The sequence below is a fragment of the Elgaria multicarinata genome, chromosome 10 (assembly GCF_023053635.1).
Source record: "Elgaria multicarinata webbii isolate HBS135686 ecotype San Diego chromosome 10, rElgMul1.1.pri, whole genome shotgun sequence".
Taxonomy (NCBI): domain Eukaryota; kingdom Metazoa; phylum Chordata; class Lepidosauria; order Squamata; family Anguidae; genus Elgaria; species Elgaria multicarinata.
In genome coordinates, this window is record NC_086180.1 from 13,891,659 (window position 1) to 13,905,996 (window position 14,338).

Here is a 14,338-nt window from a genome sequence, read left to right on the forward strand (position 1 = left end):
AAATACTCCAAAAGCTCCTGCGTAGCTATTACTTTCCTGAGCTGTAGCCTGTCCTTGATATGGATAAGAAGCAACTAAGGGATTGGCTATTTTGGATAGATTCTAGGAGGGATCTGCAACTAATTAAAATCTCTAAATTCTCCCGGTGGTTCCCTCTTTTGAAAACAGAACATTTCAGAGCCAGCTATTTGTCCAAACTGAGGCCTCTTTCCCTAAGAAATGCTTTTATTGAACTGAGATTCCAAGTGATGCCAACTGCAGTTCTGGATGGACGCTACCACAAGGTGCCATTTGAATGCAGACTATGCATCTGTGGCCAACATCAAGTGGAAGACATTGCTCGCTACGTATTAATTTGCCCTCTGTATAGGGACCCAAGAAAGAGATTCCTGAAACCCTTGTTAACACAAGGATATAGGAATGCCCTGGCAGAAACAGTTCTTTTTCTTCTGAGTGATACCAACAGTTATGTGACACATAAAATGGCTTTGTTTGCACTGGCAGCAAAAAAGATTAGGAAGAGAGAACTAGACAAAATTGCCATAAACTGCCATGGAGATTCAGACTGCTGAGTGAAAGCGGAGTTTTAGTTATGGCAAATTCCAAGTTATCTGTGAATTTTCGAGGTTATTTGTATTACTGTATATATGTATGGATGTTTTCTTTTGATGTATTTGTCATGGCCTTTGGCTAGTACAATAAACTTTGGATTGATCTTACTACCATTCTATTTCACTGGCCAGGTCTTGGGGTTTCTCTGGAGAGAGAATCTATTTCTGATCCTTCCACAGATGGCCACAGACTCGATGGCCTTGAAGGCCCCTTCCAACTCTGCTATTCTATGATTCTATGATATAGTGTCGCTTTTCTGGGGATTTCACCAACCCGTTTCTTGTTCTGCAGGTTGCCATTCATCTTGCCGTGAGTGTGTTGGCCCAGACCCTTCACACTGTACATGGTGCTCGAACCCAGAGGAGGCTCTGCAACCAGAAACCGACCTTGAGGGGACCTCAGTTGGTACCTGCCTGCCCCAGTGCAAAGTCCATTTCTATCTCAGTAACGATGGCGTGTGCAAAGGTGAGCAAAAGGAATTCCCAAGATTAGTGTTGTAGGCATAGGGATGTAGGAGAAATTTGAGCAGTGTGGTGTAGTGGCTAAAGTGTTGGACTGGGAGTTGGGAGATCCAGGTTCTAGTCCCCACTCAGCCGTGGAAGCTCACTGGGGTGTCTTTGGGCCAGTCACAGACTCTCAGCCCAACCCACCTCACAGGGTTGTTGTTGTGAGGATAAAATGTAGAGGAAGGGGAGGATTATGAATGCTGCCTTGGGTTCCTTGGAGGAAAAAAGGCGGGGTATAAATGCAATAATAAATAAATAAAATGAATAAATATTTTTTTCCAGTTTGTTTTGATCACAATTTTACTCAGTTCGCACCGACTCAGACACAATCTGTAATTTAAGTTGGTCCAAACTGCATCTTTGCTTAATTATTATATCCATTAATAGCTGCCTTTTTTCCTCCAAGGAACCCAGCGTGGTGTACGGGATCTTTCTCCTTTCCCTCTTATCCTCACAACAACCCTGTGAGGTAGGCTAGGTTGAGAGTCAGCAACTGGCCCAAAGTCACCCAGTGAGCTTCCATGGCCGAGTGGGGACCAGAACCACAGATCTCCCAAGTCCCATTTCAGCACTCTAACCACTATGCCATACTACCTCTCTTGTGACTTACCCGCCTGTGAAGAGGGCTCCTTTTCTCTCAGCCAGGTTTGCTAGCATAGTGAGATTACTGTGGAGTCTCAGTGGATCTGTCTGTTTCCCGTTCCTGACACCTGCACATGCTTTTATCCAGATTTTATTTTCCCATTTTGGCAATAATCTGTGAATCATTTTGTTTAATCCTTTCAAAGGAATACTTAAATATGTACTTTGATACGTATGCGAATGTATCCTATCAAAATGCATATTTAAGGATGTATTGTGTTATGTTTAAGTGGCCGAGAGCTGTGTTTGCAGCATGCGGAACAGTGCAGAATTTGCTGGATCGCTGAGTCCCGATTCGCACTTTAGTTCGAGAGGTGCAGATCAGGTCATTTCATGCAGGAATGAGCAAAGATCGAATTCCTCAAGCATCCATAGAATTACATGGTGTGTTTGAAATCAACAACAGCGCAATGGCACCAAAACTATCCAATAAACGCTTCAGAGCGCAATCCTATGCATGTTTAGACAGAAGAAGGTCCTACAAACTCCCAGCATGAGAGGCCCTCTTCAAAGAAGAGATTCTGCTAACTTGGATGGGATCCTCCCAAGACCCCCTCTCATTTTTATAAATTGCCCTGAAATGGAGGGCTAGGAAAAGGTTGTTCTGCTCACTTATATCAGTTTGCTTTGACATTTACTGGACGGAAGTCCTTTCCAGAGGTAGTTCTGAGCATTTTTTGTTGCGCTCAGGGGTCTCCTCTGAACAATGCTGCATCAGGTTCCTTCTCAAAAAGACCAGTTCAGCATTTGTATCCAAACTGGGCTCCACAGCAAACAAATTTACTTATTATATAGACTTTTGGGAAGCTGCCATAAGAGATAAGGCTGTTGTGAGACAGCTTGCCCAGCGCTGCTCTTTATATTAGGTTCAATTCAGTGTCACTCATGAGCAATTAGAAAAGCGGCAGATCATAGAATCATAGAGTTGGAAGGGGAGTTTCTAGGGCATTGGTGTCTGGTCTGCCTGGGGTCCCAATCCAGCCCTCCGGGGTTTCCTAGAGAACTGTGGCTCCTCCCATCACCAGGTAGTTCCCCTCCCTACACCCGCTGGCAATGGGAGCATTACTGGCAGTGGGAACATAAACTACAATATGATGGTATTTTTAGTCCTACTCCTTCTGTCTTTCGCCCCACTCACCATTTCATTTCATTTTTTACACACACACACACACACACACACACACACACACACACCACACACACACACACACTCGCACATGAGCAGGGGGTTGGACTCAATGGCCTTGTAGGCCCCTTCCAACTCTGCTATTCTATGATTCTATGACTTGATTAAAAACCTATCATCTGCTGCCAAATGCCTCGGAGTAGAGGAAAGTCTTAACCTGGCACTGAAAAGATAACAACATTGACACCAGGCGGGCCTCGCTGCAGAGTTCCTTCCATAAATCAAGGGGCCACCACTGAGAAGACCAACTCCCTTGTTGCCACCCACTGAGCCTCCCTCAAAGGAGGTCCTTAGACAATGGTTCATACCAGGACAGGTGCTCCTGGGTATTGCGGTCCTGATGAGGCTTGATAGATCAAACCCAGTTCAAAACCACCATTAGAATGTGGCACCCAGGACTTCAGGCTGAAAGTAGTTCAACAGTCATGTTCTTGGCCATGTAGTCCAACCTTCTGCTCAGTGCAGGAAATTCAAAGCTAGAGCATCCCCAAGAAATGGCTGTCCAGCCCCGACTTGAAGACCTCAGGCAAAGGAGAGTCTGCTACCCTTTGGGATCTATTGTCGAACTGCTCTTACCATGAAGAATTTTCTCCCAATGTTCAGCCGAAATCTGACCTCCTGTAACTTAAGCCAACTAGATCTACTCCTGCCTTCTGGGGCAGCAAAGAGCAAGTATTTGCCCACTTCAATGTATCAACCCCTTCCAACTCTACGATTCTATGATTTTATGACTCCTGCTCATAGAGTAGCTTCAGCATGAGGTGTAGAGTCTCTGACCTAGTCATGCTGCAGCAACTCATGTCAGAACGTTAATGTGAGAAGGCGCTGTGGACGAGGTAGACCTGGACAAATTCAGTTGGCTAACCCTTTTTCCTACCCTACTTTTTGTTTTGCTTCCTCTGCTGCAGAATGCCACGCCTCCTGCCTGTCCTGTACGGAGAAATCCTCGGACAACTGCACGGCTTGCATGCCTCCCCGAGTCCTTCGTGAAGGCCAGTGTCTTTCTGAGTGTCCGGAGGGATGGTATCGCCATGAGGCGCGTTGCCACTGTGAGTCCACACGCCGCTGGATATCTGGTTGTTACAAGCTGAGGCCCAGTGCTTTCATTTGGATCTAAAAGAAAATAATTGTCCTAAATAAAAAATAAGAAGGGATGTAAAGAAATGAAATTTATAGGGCCTAAAAACCAACTGAAAACCCCATAATCGCCACCGAACAGATGAAACCCCTTCCATATTTTATTCTTAGCACTATATGATGCAATCTCCTGCACGAGTTTAAGGGGGTGTCACAGCAGGAGGTGGGGCACAAGTTTGGGGAGGGGCTTTCTGCATCTGTGACAACCTGCCTCATCAAGATACCTGTTTTGCTGCTGGGTTTTTAAGGGAGAGCCCATGTGCTCCCTAAAGGCAGGGGTGCTGAACACACACACATCGTCCGTACCTGACCCAACTGGATTCTCATTTCAGCCCTCCAGGGTTCCCCAGGTGGACTTCCCCCCTTCCCCTGCACCACCCCTTTCAACCACCCTTTTGGTGGTTTCTCAGCTTCTGTGCCGTTTCTTCCCCATTTGAAAAGGTTGAAATGTGCTTCTCCTAAGTTTTAGTTACTTGCAGTAAGAGCTTGAAGCTGAAATATATTGGCATTTTGGGAATTTTGGACCTGCTCATTTTGTCTCTGGCTCTTCCCATCCCAAAGCTTCTCCAAAGTGGGATTTGGTCATCAGGCTGAAACAGGTATGGTACCAAACACTGGCCACCGTCTCCTGTTCGAGAGCTTCTCCAAAATTAAATTTGGGCCTTGGCCTGGAAGAGATTCAATGTGACTCCATGCTTGGTGTTCACATAGCACGAGGCCCAGATCAGAAGCTGTGGACTGACTCCAGAGTAGCACAGCCATGGCTGAATTGGACCCCAGAGTATCTTACTCTGTTGCAACGGTCTCTGTGGCATCTTCTTTCTTCATGCTTGGTACAGAACCCAGCCTGGTTGGAAGCAGCACATGTGACCTCCATTTTTTCTTGACCACCACGACAGTGGCATTCTGTGGGTTGGCCCTGCCAACGCCCCCTAGCACTGCAGATCTCTTACAGTGGCCATGCCATTTATAAAGTGGCCACGGGTTCTACGTTGCAGAGGACAGTCCTCTATTTCAGGAGTGGGCAGAAGGTAGATCTCCAGGTGTTTTTGACTTCAACTCCAATAACTCCCTGTCAGCATAGTCAATGGTCAATAAAGCCTTAAGCTGAACTCCAAATCATCTGGAGAGCTATCTTCTGCCCACCTCTGTTCTATTTGAAGGTGTCCTCTATTTGAAGGACTGTCCAGTCGAAGTCTAGTTAAAAGATCAAGAACTGTACTGAAGATGCTGGTCAACAGTTAGCTCCTGGACAGCAAGGTTGAGCAAGCAAAGAGGACATAGTCCTCCCCACTACGGTGATCATATTTCTAATGATAAATTATAGTAATTCTTCTCTGAATTTGCATCTATACATATCAATCAACCTATGCAAATTTCATGCAAATCAGTGGCCTCTTTTGCCCTCTTTTTTGGAGATATGTAAGTGGCCACTCAAGCTACTGATCGACCAGCTCATCCCTCCCTGATCACAAGCAAAACCATGGATTGGAAATCGAGGCACATTGCAGAAATAAACATTTTACATGGAGCATAGGAAGTGCTTTATGCTGTGTCAGACTGTTGGTCCACCTAGCCCAGTATTGTCGACACTGACTGGCAGCAGCTCTCCAAAGTCTCAAACCGTGGTCTTCCTATCTCCTGCTACCTGATCGTTTTACGTGGATATGCTAGAGATTGAATCTGGTCCCTTTGGCATGCAAAGGGGCACATGATCCACCACTGAGTTATGCCCCCAAATTCCACGCAGGAGCTGTCTATACAATTTATTTGCCCTGAGGTGGCGGCGCTGCGGCGGTTATATGATGCAGCTGTCGACTCGCAGCCATCGTGAGGCTTTCCCCCAAAGCTGCGCATTTAAACAGTCGGGGACTTACCCTGACTTTTTCCTTTGAAGCAAGGTTACCACAGTCCTTCCACTGTATGACCTCGCTTTGGCGTCGAGCTGGGGGTGTTCTGGGGCAGATGGTGACCATTGAACCCAATGAGCCAAATGGCCGCAGGAAAACCCCCTTGGTTACACTCATAAACAGGAAACATTCCAAAAACTATTGGGGAGGAAAATGCTCATTATATTTATAAATGTCTATCATCTTAGGGGGAAAAAAAGCCCGGAAGGATGGTAGTGATGGTGATAGCCCTAACTCTTCCTTGTGTGAAAGCTTGTTTGTTTGAAACTTCAAAGCCCTGATGAATGTGGACTTTAATCTTCCGTAAAGATCCCATTTAATTTCGGGCCGAGTTTGTGAGTCCAGATCCAGAGGAATGCGGGGCTCTTAGCTATACAGATAACAGAGAACCGCTCTTTTTATTTTATTAATGGGAAACGCTTGTGAAAGTATGTTGCTGGCGTTTGGGGAGGCCTGAAGAGACGTCTATTTGCCACAAGTCGACAGGCGAGATAAACCTCCTTTGTAAGTGCGTATTGGGTTATTGTTTTTCATTTAGAGTCCACTACGGACTCTGAAGTTTATGAAGGAGGAAACGCTGCCAAGTTACAGGGAAAGGAGTCTATTGCAGTGGGTTATTATCTAGCCTGTGTGCATTCTCCTGGGTGCAGGAGACCTAAGCCCATATGTACGCAGCAGATGGTTGCATTTCAATCTGTCGCCCAAGGAGCAGGATGGAAATAAGCTCTGGATAAACTGTGCTAGGACAGTGGCCCTGATGTGGCTGGGGCCCAGATCCGTAGCTTACTTAGAGCGGTAATTAATCTAGCCCTGGCAAAAGCTCCAGAAACTTCTCGACAGGACAACACACTTTTTTGTAGACAGATGCTGTGCTGGCTTTTGCATGTGTCATATGTTCAGGGTAAACAGTGCGTTGGCATGCCGCTTTTCTGCTGCGGAAAAACCCCTTGGCAACGATACGGCTAAGGAAACATCTGCTGGTTTTAGCTATTTATAGGAATATGGATCTGTGCGTTGAAAATACACATGTATTCCTTTCAGACACACAAGCTACAAAGGTAATATATTATTGCCCTTTGTCAAAGTTGCTGACTGTCTTAGTAGAGTTCTCTCATGGGTGGGAGGGTGCTGTTGCACTATGTCCTGCTTAATAATAACAATAACAATAACAATAATAATAAAAAATATTTCTTGCCCGCTTCTCCATTTTGTTTAAGGCGGGGAACAGCAATAAACGATAAAATACACAGTTCTCAATTAAAACATAATATACATTGTTAAAAACATCCTAGAAAACACCCTAAAAACATTTTAAAAACATCTTAAAATTCCACTGGATAGGCCTGTTCATCGCTGGCCAATGGCTGGTTGGCCACTGTGTGCACAGAGTGCTGGGCTAGATGGACCCTTGGTCTGATCCAACAGGGCTCTGCTTATGCTCTTACGTTCTCTTTCTCTCATCCAGCGTGCCATCCCTCTTGCAAGGCGTGCAGCGGGCCTTCGGATACCGAATGTGCAGCCTGTCACCCCCACGCCACGTTTGTCAGCGGGAGATGTCAGACTGGCTGCAAGGCACAGCAGTACCTAAATCTGGTGGGATACTGCGTGGGTAAGTATGTGAAGAATACTGTTCCGTCTCCAGCAGAATTTGCTGTTTTATCCCTACAAGCGTTGCATCATGTCTTTCCCCCAAGGAGCGGAAGAGTGACAGGCGTTGCTGTTTTGTCCTCAACAAGTCTCTAAGGGGTGTGAGGCTTGGAACAGTGGAGGCTGGTGGTTCTGATGTCAGTGGGGCGGTGAATCCGCTCCAGGGTTCAGCCAGAACCAGCCAGAACTCTAAAGGAGCTCTCCTTTAGAGTTCTGGCTGGTTCTGGCTGAACCCTGGAGCGGATTCACCGCCCCACTGACATCGGAGCTACCAGCCTCTACTGGCTTGGAGGTTATTCCTTGTCTAATGTCCCTTGGTGAACTTCATGGCTGAGTGCAGATCTGGTGTAGTGGCTAGGGTGTTGGACTGGGAGTCGGGAGGTCCAGGTTCTAGTCCCCACTAAGCCATGGAAGCCCACTGGGTGACTTTGGGCCAGTCACACACTCTCAGCTCAACCTACCCCACAGGGTTGTTTTTGTGAGGAGAAAAATGGAGAGGAGGAGGATTATGAACATCGCCTTGGGTTCCTTAAGGAGGAAAAAGGGCAGGATATAAATGAAATAAATAAATAAGTGAACCTCACCTGCATTCTGAATGGGACTGCAGAATGGTGTATTCTACAAACTTGTTTGCGATAACCTGCAGAAAGCACTTGGGGTGATTTTTCAGGGGACGCCTCAAACAGGGGCAAACGTATTTGCCCATTCAGTGTTTGCCCAAATCTGATTTGGCTGCTTAATATTGTCAAAAAGGCAGTTCTGAAAGAAGGCAATGCTTCCTTTTATTCTGAATGCGTTTTGTTATGTAGTCAAATCTAATTGGCTACATAGTGCCATGATGCCGTTGTGATGGTGACATGATCCCTGATTGGCTGGGATGGAGCTCACCAGGAAACTGCAGACAAAAACCAAATGGCACTGAGCAGATTAGACAAACAGGCAGCAATGAAGGCTGTAAGGAAGATGAGAAAAGGGGTGTGGATCAGGGAATATTTTGTCCACCAGAAAGCTCTGCTTTTGTGTCAAAAATGCTTCTACGCTAAGAAGTGCTGTAGAAGTAGTACAGTCCTGGGAAAAGAACACTTTTTCTGATGTTAGCTTTGAGTTTCTTTTGGAAGTTCTGTCAGGCCATGTTGTTTGGGCTGGATTTTGATAAATGGGTTGAGGCTGATATTATGAGTGGAAGTAGGTTTTGTTTATTTAATTTTAACTGGTTGCCCTTCCATATGTATTTTCAGGCAAATAAATGGTTTTTAATGGGATGTGCTGACCCGCAAACCCAGAGAAATGACATTTTAAAAATGTATGACATTGGCCTCCTGTGAGAGAAATTCATCAGGCCTGAAACAAGTTGAGTTCTTTTAAAAAATGAAATGCCGGGACTAACAGTTCCTTAGAATGGTATATTGGCAGAGCTCTGAATGGTTTGTACTGCATATGCCACGAAAGACAGGGGTGGAAGCAGGGGGTCGAACAACGATAATAACATTTACCAATGGGACCTGCAACAAAATGTTGCAGCGTAGATTGCTTCTCTGAGAGAGCAATGCGGTAGCTCCTAGACGGCCTCGGGGGTGGGCTGGGGGACTAGGACATTTTGGATTCCTGGATCCAAAGTAGGAGACGGCGCTCTGACCTCGGACCCAGGAGTCTGAGCTCCGCACCCCCTCATAGCCAGTGCGGAGAGAACCGCGCCTGCTGCCTCTCTGAGCTCACAAAGATGACCTTTGAGAGGATGGAAAGGGGTGGCAGTCCTGTGGGCGGGGAGGGAATTGAGGAGGTCAGCGTACAAAGAACCCCCACGGGCCTTCCCAGCTGCCTTCCTTCCCCCTCTGTAGAGCCCCGCTAGATGGGTGAAAAAGCCTGTCTAGCATTTTTTTAGAGTGGGAGGAGCACAGAGGTGAAGATTGCCTCCATGCTCCTCCCACTCTGCATAGGATGCCTATCAACTTTCGAGTTTGGCGGCTGGCAGGCATCCTGATAGGATTTTGCCCTTCACTGTTCCAACCAAGTCAGCTGTGACTCCGTTCCATTCTCCCTCTCACCCACCAGTCAAGGCAACATTCTTTGGCCACTGAGCATGAACAACCCTCATTAGGTTGTTTTGGGTTTCCCCTCCCCTTCTCCTTTAGGTCCGCCCCCTGCAAAACTTGGGGGTTCCCCCAAACCTCTTGGGAATTCCTTCTTGTGTGTGGATATTGCCATTTTAGCTGTAGAGGGAATGGTTTTATGCAGACCAGTCTTCCCCAGCCTGGTTCCATTTGCATGTTTTGGACTGCAATATCCAGCATTCCAGATCATTGGCCATGCTGGCTGGGGCTCATGGGAGTTGACTTCCAGCACATCTTAGCGCACCAACTTAGGGAAGCCTGGTATAGACACTAGACACAACCCACGGAGAACGAGTTCATGCCCAAACCCCATTGAAATAGACGTGGATTGCCCAAGAGTCTTTTCATTGCAGTGACCTAGTTCGCACGTAACGACAAGCCACCGTGGGTTAATTCCCCCACGGGCCTTGTTGAAGCACCGGCTGCCATTTTTAAAATGCAAGCCGCTGTAGGGGTGTGAAGCCATCCAGTGTGGTTTGTTGGATTGGTTAACAAAGCACCCAAAACCTATAGCCTCTTTTGGGGTTGTGGGTGGTTTGTTAACCGCCCCAACAACCCACCCTGGCTGGGTTTGCACATAGTGGCCCTTTTCAGACAACATGCTAAACCATGATGGTTAAGCATTTTGAGCTAAACATTACAGCTAAGCATTTTGTGTGAACCATTCCTTTAACCATGGTGGCTACATAGCCACGATTTAAACACGCTCTCTAACCACTTGCTGCAAAAGAGTTAGCAGCCTAACCATGGCTTAGCGTGTTGTCTGAACAGGCCCAAAGTCAGGCTGTAGCATTCCCACCCCACTGCGGCATGCATTTTAAAAATGTCAGCCGGTGCACAGTGACAAACCCCATGGGGAAATTAACCTACGATGGTTTGTTGTTACATGCAAACCAGCCCAGCAGGCCTTGTGCAGGAGATCTTTCCTGGTGAATCACTCCCTGCCTGTGTGGTACATCCACACAAACCACGGCCAGGAGTTGCTAATTGCATTTACCTATTTAAAAGAGATGAATCACATTTTAAACGATCAGGAGGGCAAGCGTAAACGCTGCCTGGGAATCATTCCAGCCACTTTGGAGCCTCACCGTGGGCCAGGATTCTCGGAACGGGTGTTTTTGCTCTTATCAAAGGAAAGATAAGACTTGCAAGTTGTATACCAGTACTTAAAAGCTTCCAACAAAGAAAATGGATCCAAAGACGAGAGAGAGAGAGAGAGAGAGAGAGAGAGAGAGAGAGGGAAGGAAGAGGAAAAAATGCAAAAGAATTCAAATGGTATCATTCTCAACTCCATTGTTATGACTCCCCTTCACAAGAGTTTCCCGGTTTCTTTTGAGCCAAAAGACTTATTTCTTTGATCTCGAGAAATCATTTCTCACAGCGTTATTTGTTCTCTCCCCAAACACAGATGCATGTACAGCCGAGTTATTATTTTGTCTCCTTGCAGCAGAGGCTAGGAATGAGGCGATCAGAGCAGTTCTTTTTTAAAAAAGAGGGGTGCGGAGGAAGAGATTTTTTTTGTACCTCAATTAATTCTGCAGCTTTTCCCTTTGAGCATCTAAAGCAAGAAGGGTCTGTGGCTCGGGAAGGAGGCTGGAGCTCTGGAGTTAGAGCACATACTTTGCACGTAGCCAGTCCCAGCTTCAATTCCTGGTAACCTCAATTAATATAAGAACGTAAGATTCTGGATCAGATCTAATCAAGCAAGTCCGTTCACACAATGGGCAAACAGCTGCTCATGGGAAACTCACAAGCCAGACAGGAGTGCAACAGCACCCGCTTGGTCATGTTCCTCAGCTACAGAATGGCATCCTGCCTCCAATACTGGAAGTTGCACATAGCCATTAGGACTAGTAGCCATTGAGAGCCTTCTCCTCCATGAATTTGTCTAATCCCCTTTTAAAATTAAATTACGGCAGTGAATTCCATAATTTAACTATGCGCGACGTGAAGACGTTCTTCCTTTCATCTGTTCTGACTCTCCCACCATTCAGCTTCATGGGATGATCCCATTGGGTTTTAGTATTATGAGATCCACTTTCTCCAGAACATGCATAATTTTGTTGAAATGATGTCAGGGGGTAGATCTGGAGGAGACTTCTGCCAGATACTCTGGAGAGCCAATTCCAGTCGGTGTAGACCAGGGGTGAGGAATGACTGACTTTCCAGATGTTGTTGGAATAGAACTCCTATCATACCTGATCATTGGCCATACTGTCCAGGGCATTTGGGAGTTGAAGTCCAACAAGAACTGGAGGTCCACAGTGCCTCTTCTCTGGTATAGACAATACTGAGGTAGATGGACCAGAGGGCTGACACAGTGAGACATAGTGTTGGTTCTTTGCTGGAGGGTCTGCTCCTAGTTGCCAGGTGCTGAGAAAATTGAGTGTTCCAAAAGCTGGAGAAAACAGACTGCAGTCTGAGAGGCCAGAGTTAGGCCGGGCCTGGGCTCCACGTCCAGAGAAGACAGTGGGACAAGACACCGGGATTCTGTTGCACAAACTTGTAGTAAGGAGCTGTTCGGATTGGTTGGCAAGCCCTGACACAAGGCATTTATAGGCCTAGGTGGGCAGGCCGTAGCCTGTGGGGTCAGCTTACAATTACTGCAGGTGGTGCCATTGTACTACGGCCGGCCCTTCCATTAGGCAAAGTGAGGCAATCTCCTCAGGCAGCACATGCTGGGGGACACTCATCTGCATCCCCCCAGCCTTTCCCCAATGCTGGAGGACAGAGCTGTGTATGCCGCATGACCTGGCCTGGGACTCCTGAACTAGCCTGCTGTCCCAGGTGGAATGAAAAATGCCATCCCTTCACCAGTGTTGAAGCAAGATTCAGTTCCCAAGGCAGACGGCTTTTTATGTGGAACACAGAGGGGGCGCCATCTTGCTCTTTGCCTGAGGCAGGAAATGTCTTAAGGCCAGCCCTTTCCTGCACTGCAGTACTTAGCCAGGCGGGGCCAGACTAAGATATTTTGCTTTCTAAGGCAGACACAACAACACACACGTGTACAAACGCACATGCACACAGTTCCACATACAGAACCTGACTGGACTAGCAGTTGAATCTTATTTCAACACTGGCAAGGCGACGGTGTCCTTTCCTGCATCCCAGGGCAGCGAGCTAGCCTAGGGAGTGCAGGACAGGCTGTGTGGCCCCTATTTACAGCTCTGACTTCCAGAACCTCGTTGCCACTTGCTTGCTGCCCACCCGAACAAGCGCTGCAGTGCAGCAGCGCCAATGCCACTGTGCATCATGTGACCAGAGTACCAGTTCTGCCTGTTGGAGTACATGGCTTGGCCTGGTTACCTCTCTGCCTCTTTGCTTGGTCAGGGAACTTTCTAATGGAGGCTGGTGTCATAAATCACCGGCGTTAGCGAGATAAGCAGGCTGGAAATGTCAATAAACAGTCCGAGGCCGAAAGCCAAAAGTATCTATCAGAAACCAGGTCAAACAATAGTGGGTTCAGGAATGCGCCAAAGAGTAGTCAGAGTCTGGTCCAAGATCAGGTTATGTTCAGGCAGGGTTCATGAGCTGGTATGCAAGGAACAAGGGCAAAGGCATGGAAGTACAACTCTTGCTTCCAGCACCGCTCAGGGGCTCTGGCATGTCTTATAGTGGGATGGTGGTGATTAGCAATTGCTGTCCGCTGCGTTGGCCTACAGCTGGCTTCTGCCTATTCCTGTGACAGGCCACTCCCCACATAATCCCAGGCTCAGCTGTTCCTCCTTCCTGCTCTATCCCAAGCTGAGGCACAACAGCTGGTGGCTCCCATGTCAGCGGGGCATTGAATCCGCTCCGGGTCTCAGTCTGGACTCTAAAGCCCTTTCAAGTTGCAACTGGGTCTGACTGAAACCTGGAGCAGATTCATTGCCCCGCTTACATAGAGCCACCAGTTTTGACTGGTTCTTTGCCTACGTTGCTGCCTGTGCTGTATTTGGTAGAAGGTGACTAGGCCAGGCAGGCAGAGAGACAGACTGATCGTCCAGGACAGTAACAAGCGAGCATCGCTGATGTTGAAGCACTGAATCAAGAGGTAGGGAATGGCTGGGAAAAGTGGGCTTAGCAAGAACGGCTGGAGGAGCTGCCACCACTGCCCTGCCACCCTCCAACATCTGCCACCTGAGGTGGACGCCCCACTCTGCCTCATGGTAGCACTGGCCCTGCATCCAGGTTTGCAAGGAGGGCAGTAAGGCGTTGTGATCTAACTGCCTGGTGCCCGGTTTGAGATATCCCTTGAAAACAGCTCCATATGTCAGGAAATAATCTTGTTGGCTTGTGAGAGGGATGGAAATAGTGAGAGGTTATTCTGCTTTGTCTGCAGCTTTCTAATTAGAGATTGGAAGGATTTCATTTGGCAGAGTTCAGCCTGGTCTCAAAGGGCTTCCTCCCATCTCCTCCTTGACTTCTTAGCAAGAAACTAAGTTCCCATTCCAGCATATTCAATAAGTATTTTTGACAGGAATTCACAGCAACGCTGAGCAGTCAAACCCTCAGACTTTTCTACAAGTGATTTGCCTTGCAGACCAGACTTCAGGCATAGAGGTCTGAACAGTGGAACCTGGTGGCTCTCATTTTAGTGTGTGCGTT

General features: G+C 47.3%; 1 protein-coding gene across 1 annotated transcript in view; it reads left to right on the plus strand.

The window, feature by feature from the left end:
* The window catches only part of FRAS1 (Fraser extracellular matrix complex subunit 1), a 355,924-nt gene that overhangs the window by 187,247 nt on the left and 154,339 nt on the right, over positions 1-14,338 (plus strand). Inside the window, exons 17-19 of the mRNA XM_063136077.1 lie at positions 904-1,077; positions 3,855-3,995; positions 7,459-7,602. Coding sequence (XP_062992147.1) covers positions 904-1,077; positions 3,855-3,995; positions 7,459-7,602 — 459 coding nt within the window. The remainder of the gene's footprint in view (positions 1-903; positions 1,078-3,854; positions 3,996-7,458; positions 7,603-14,338) is intronic.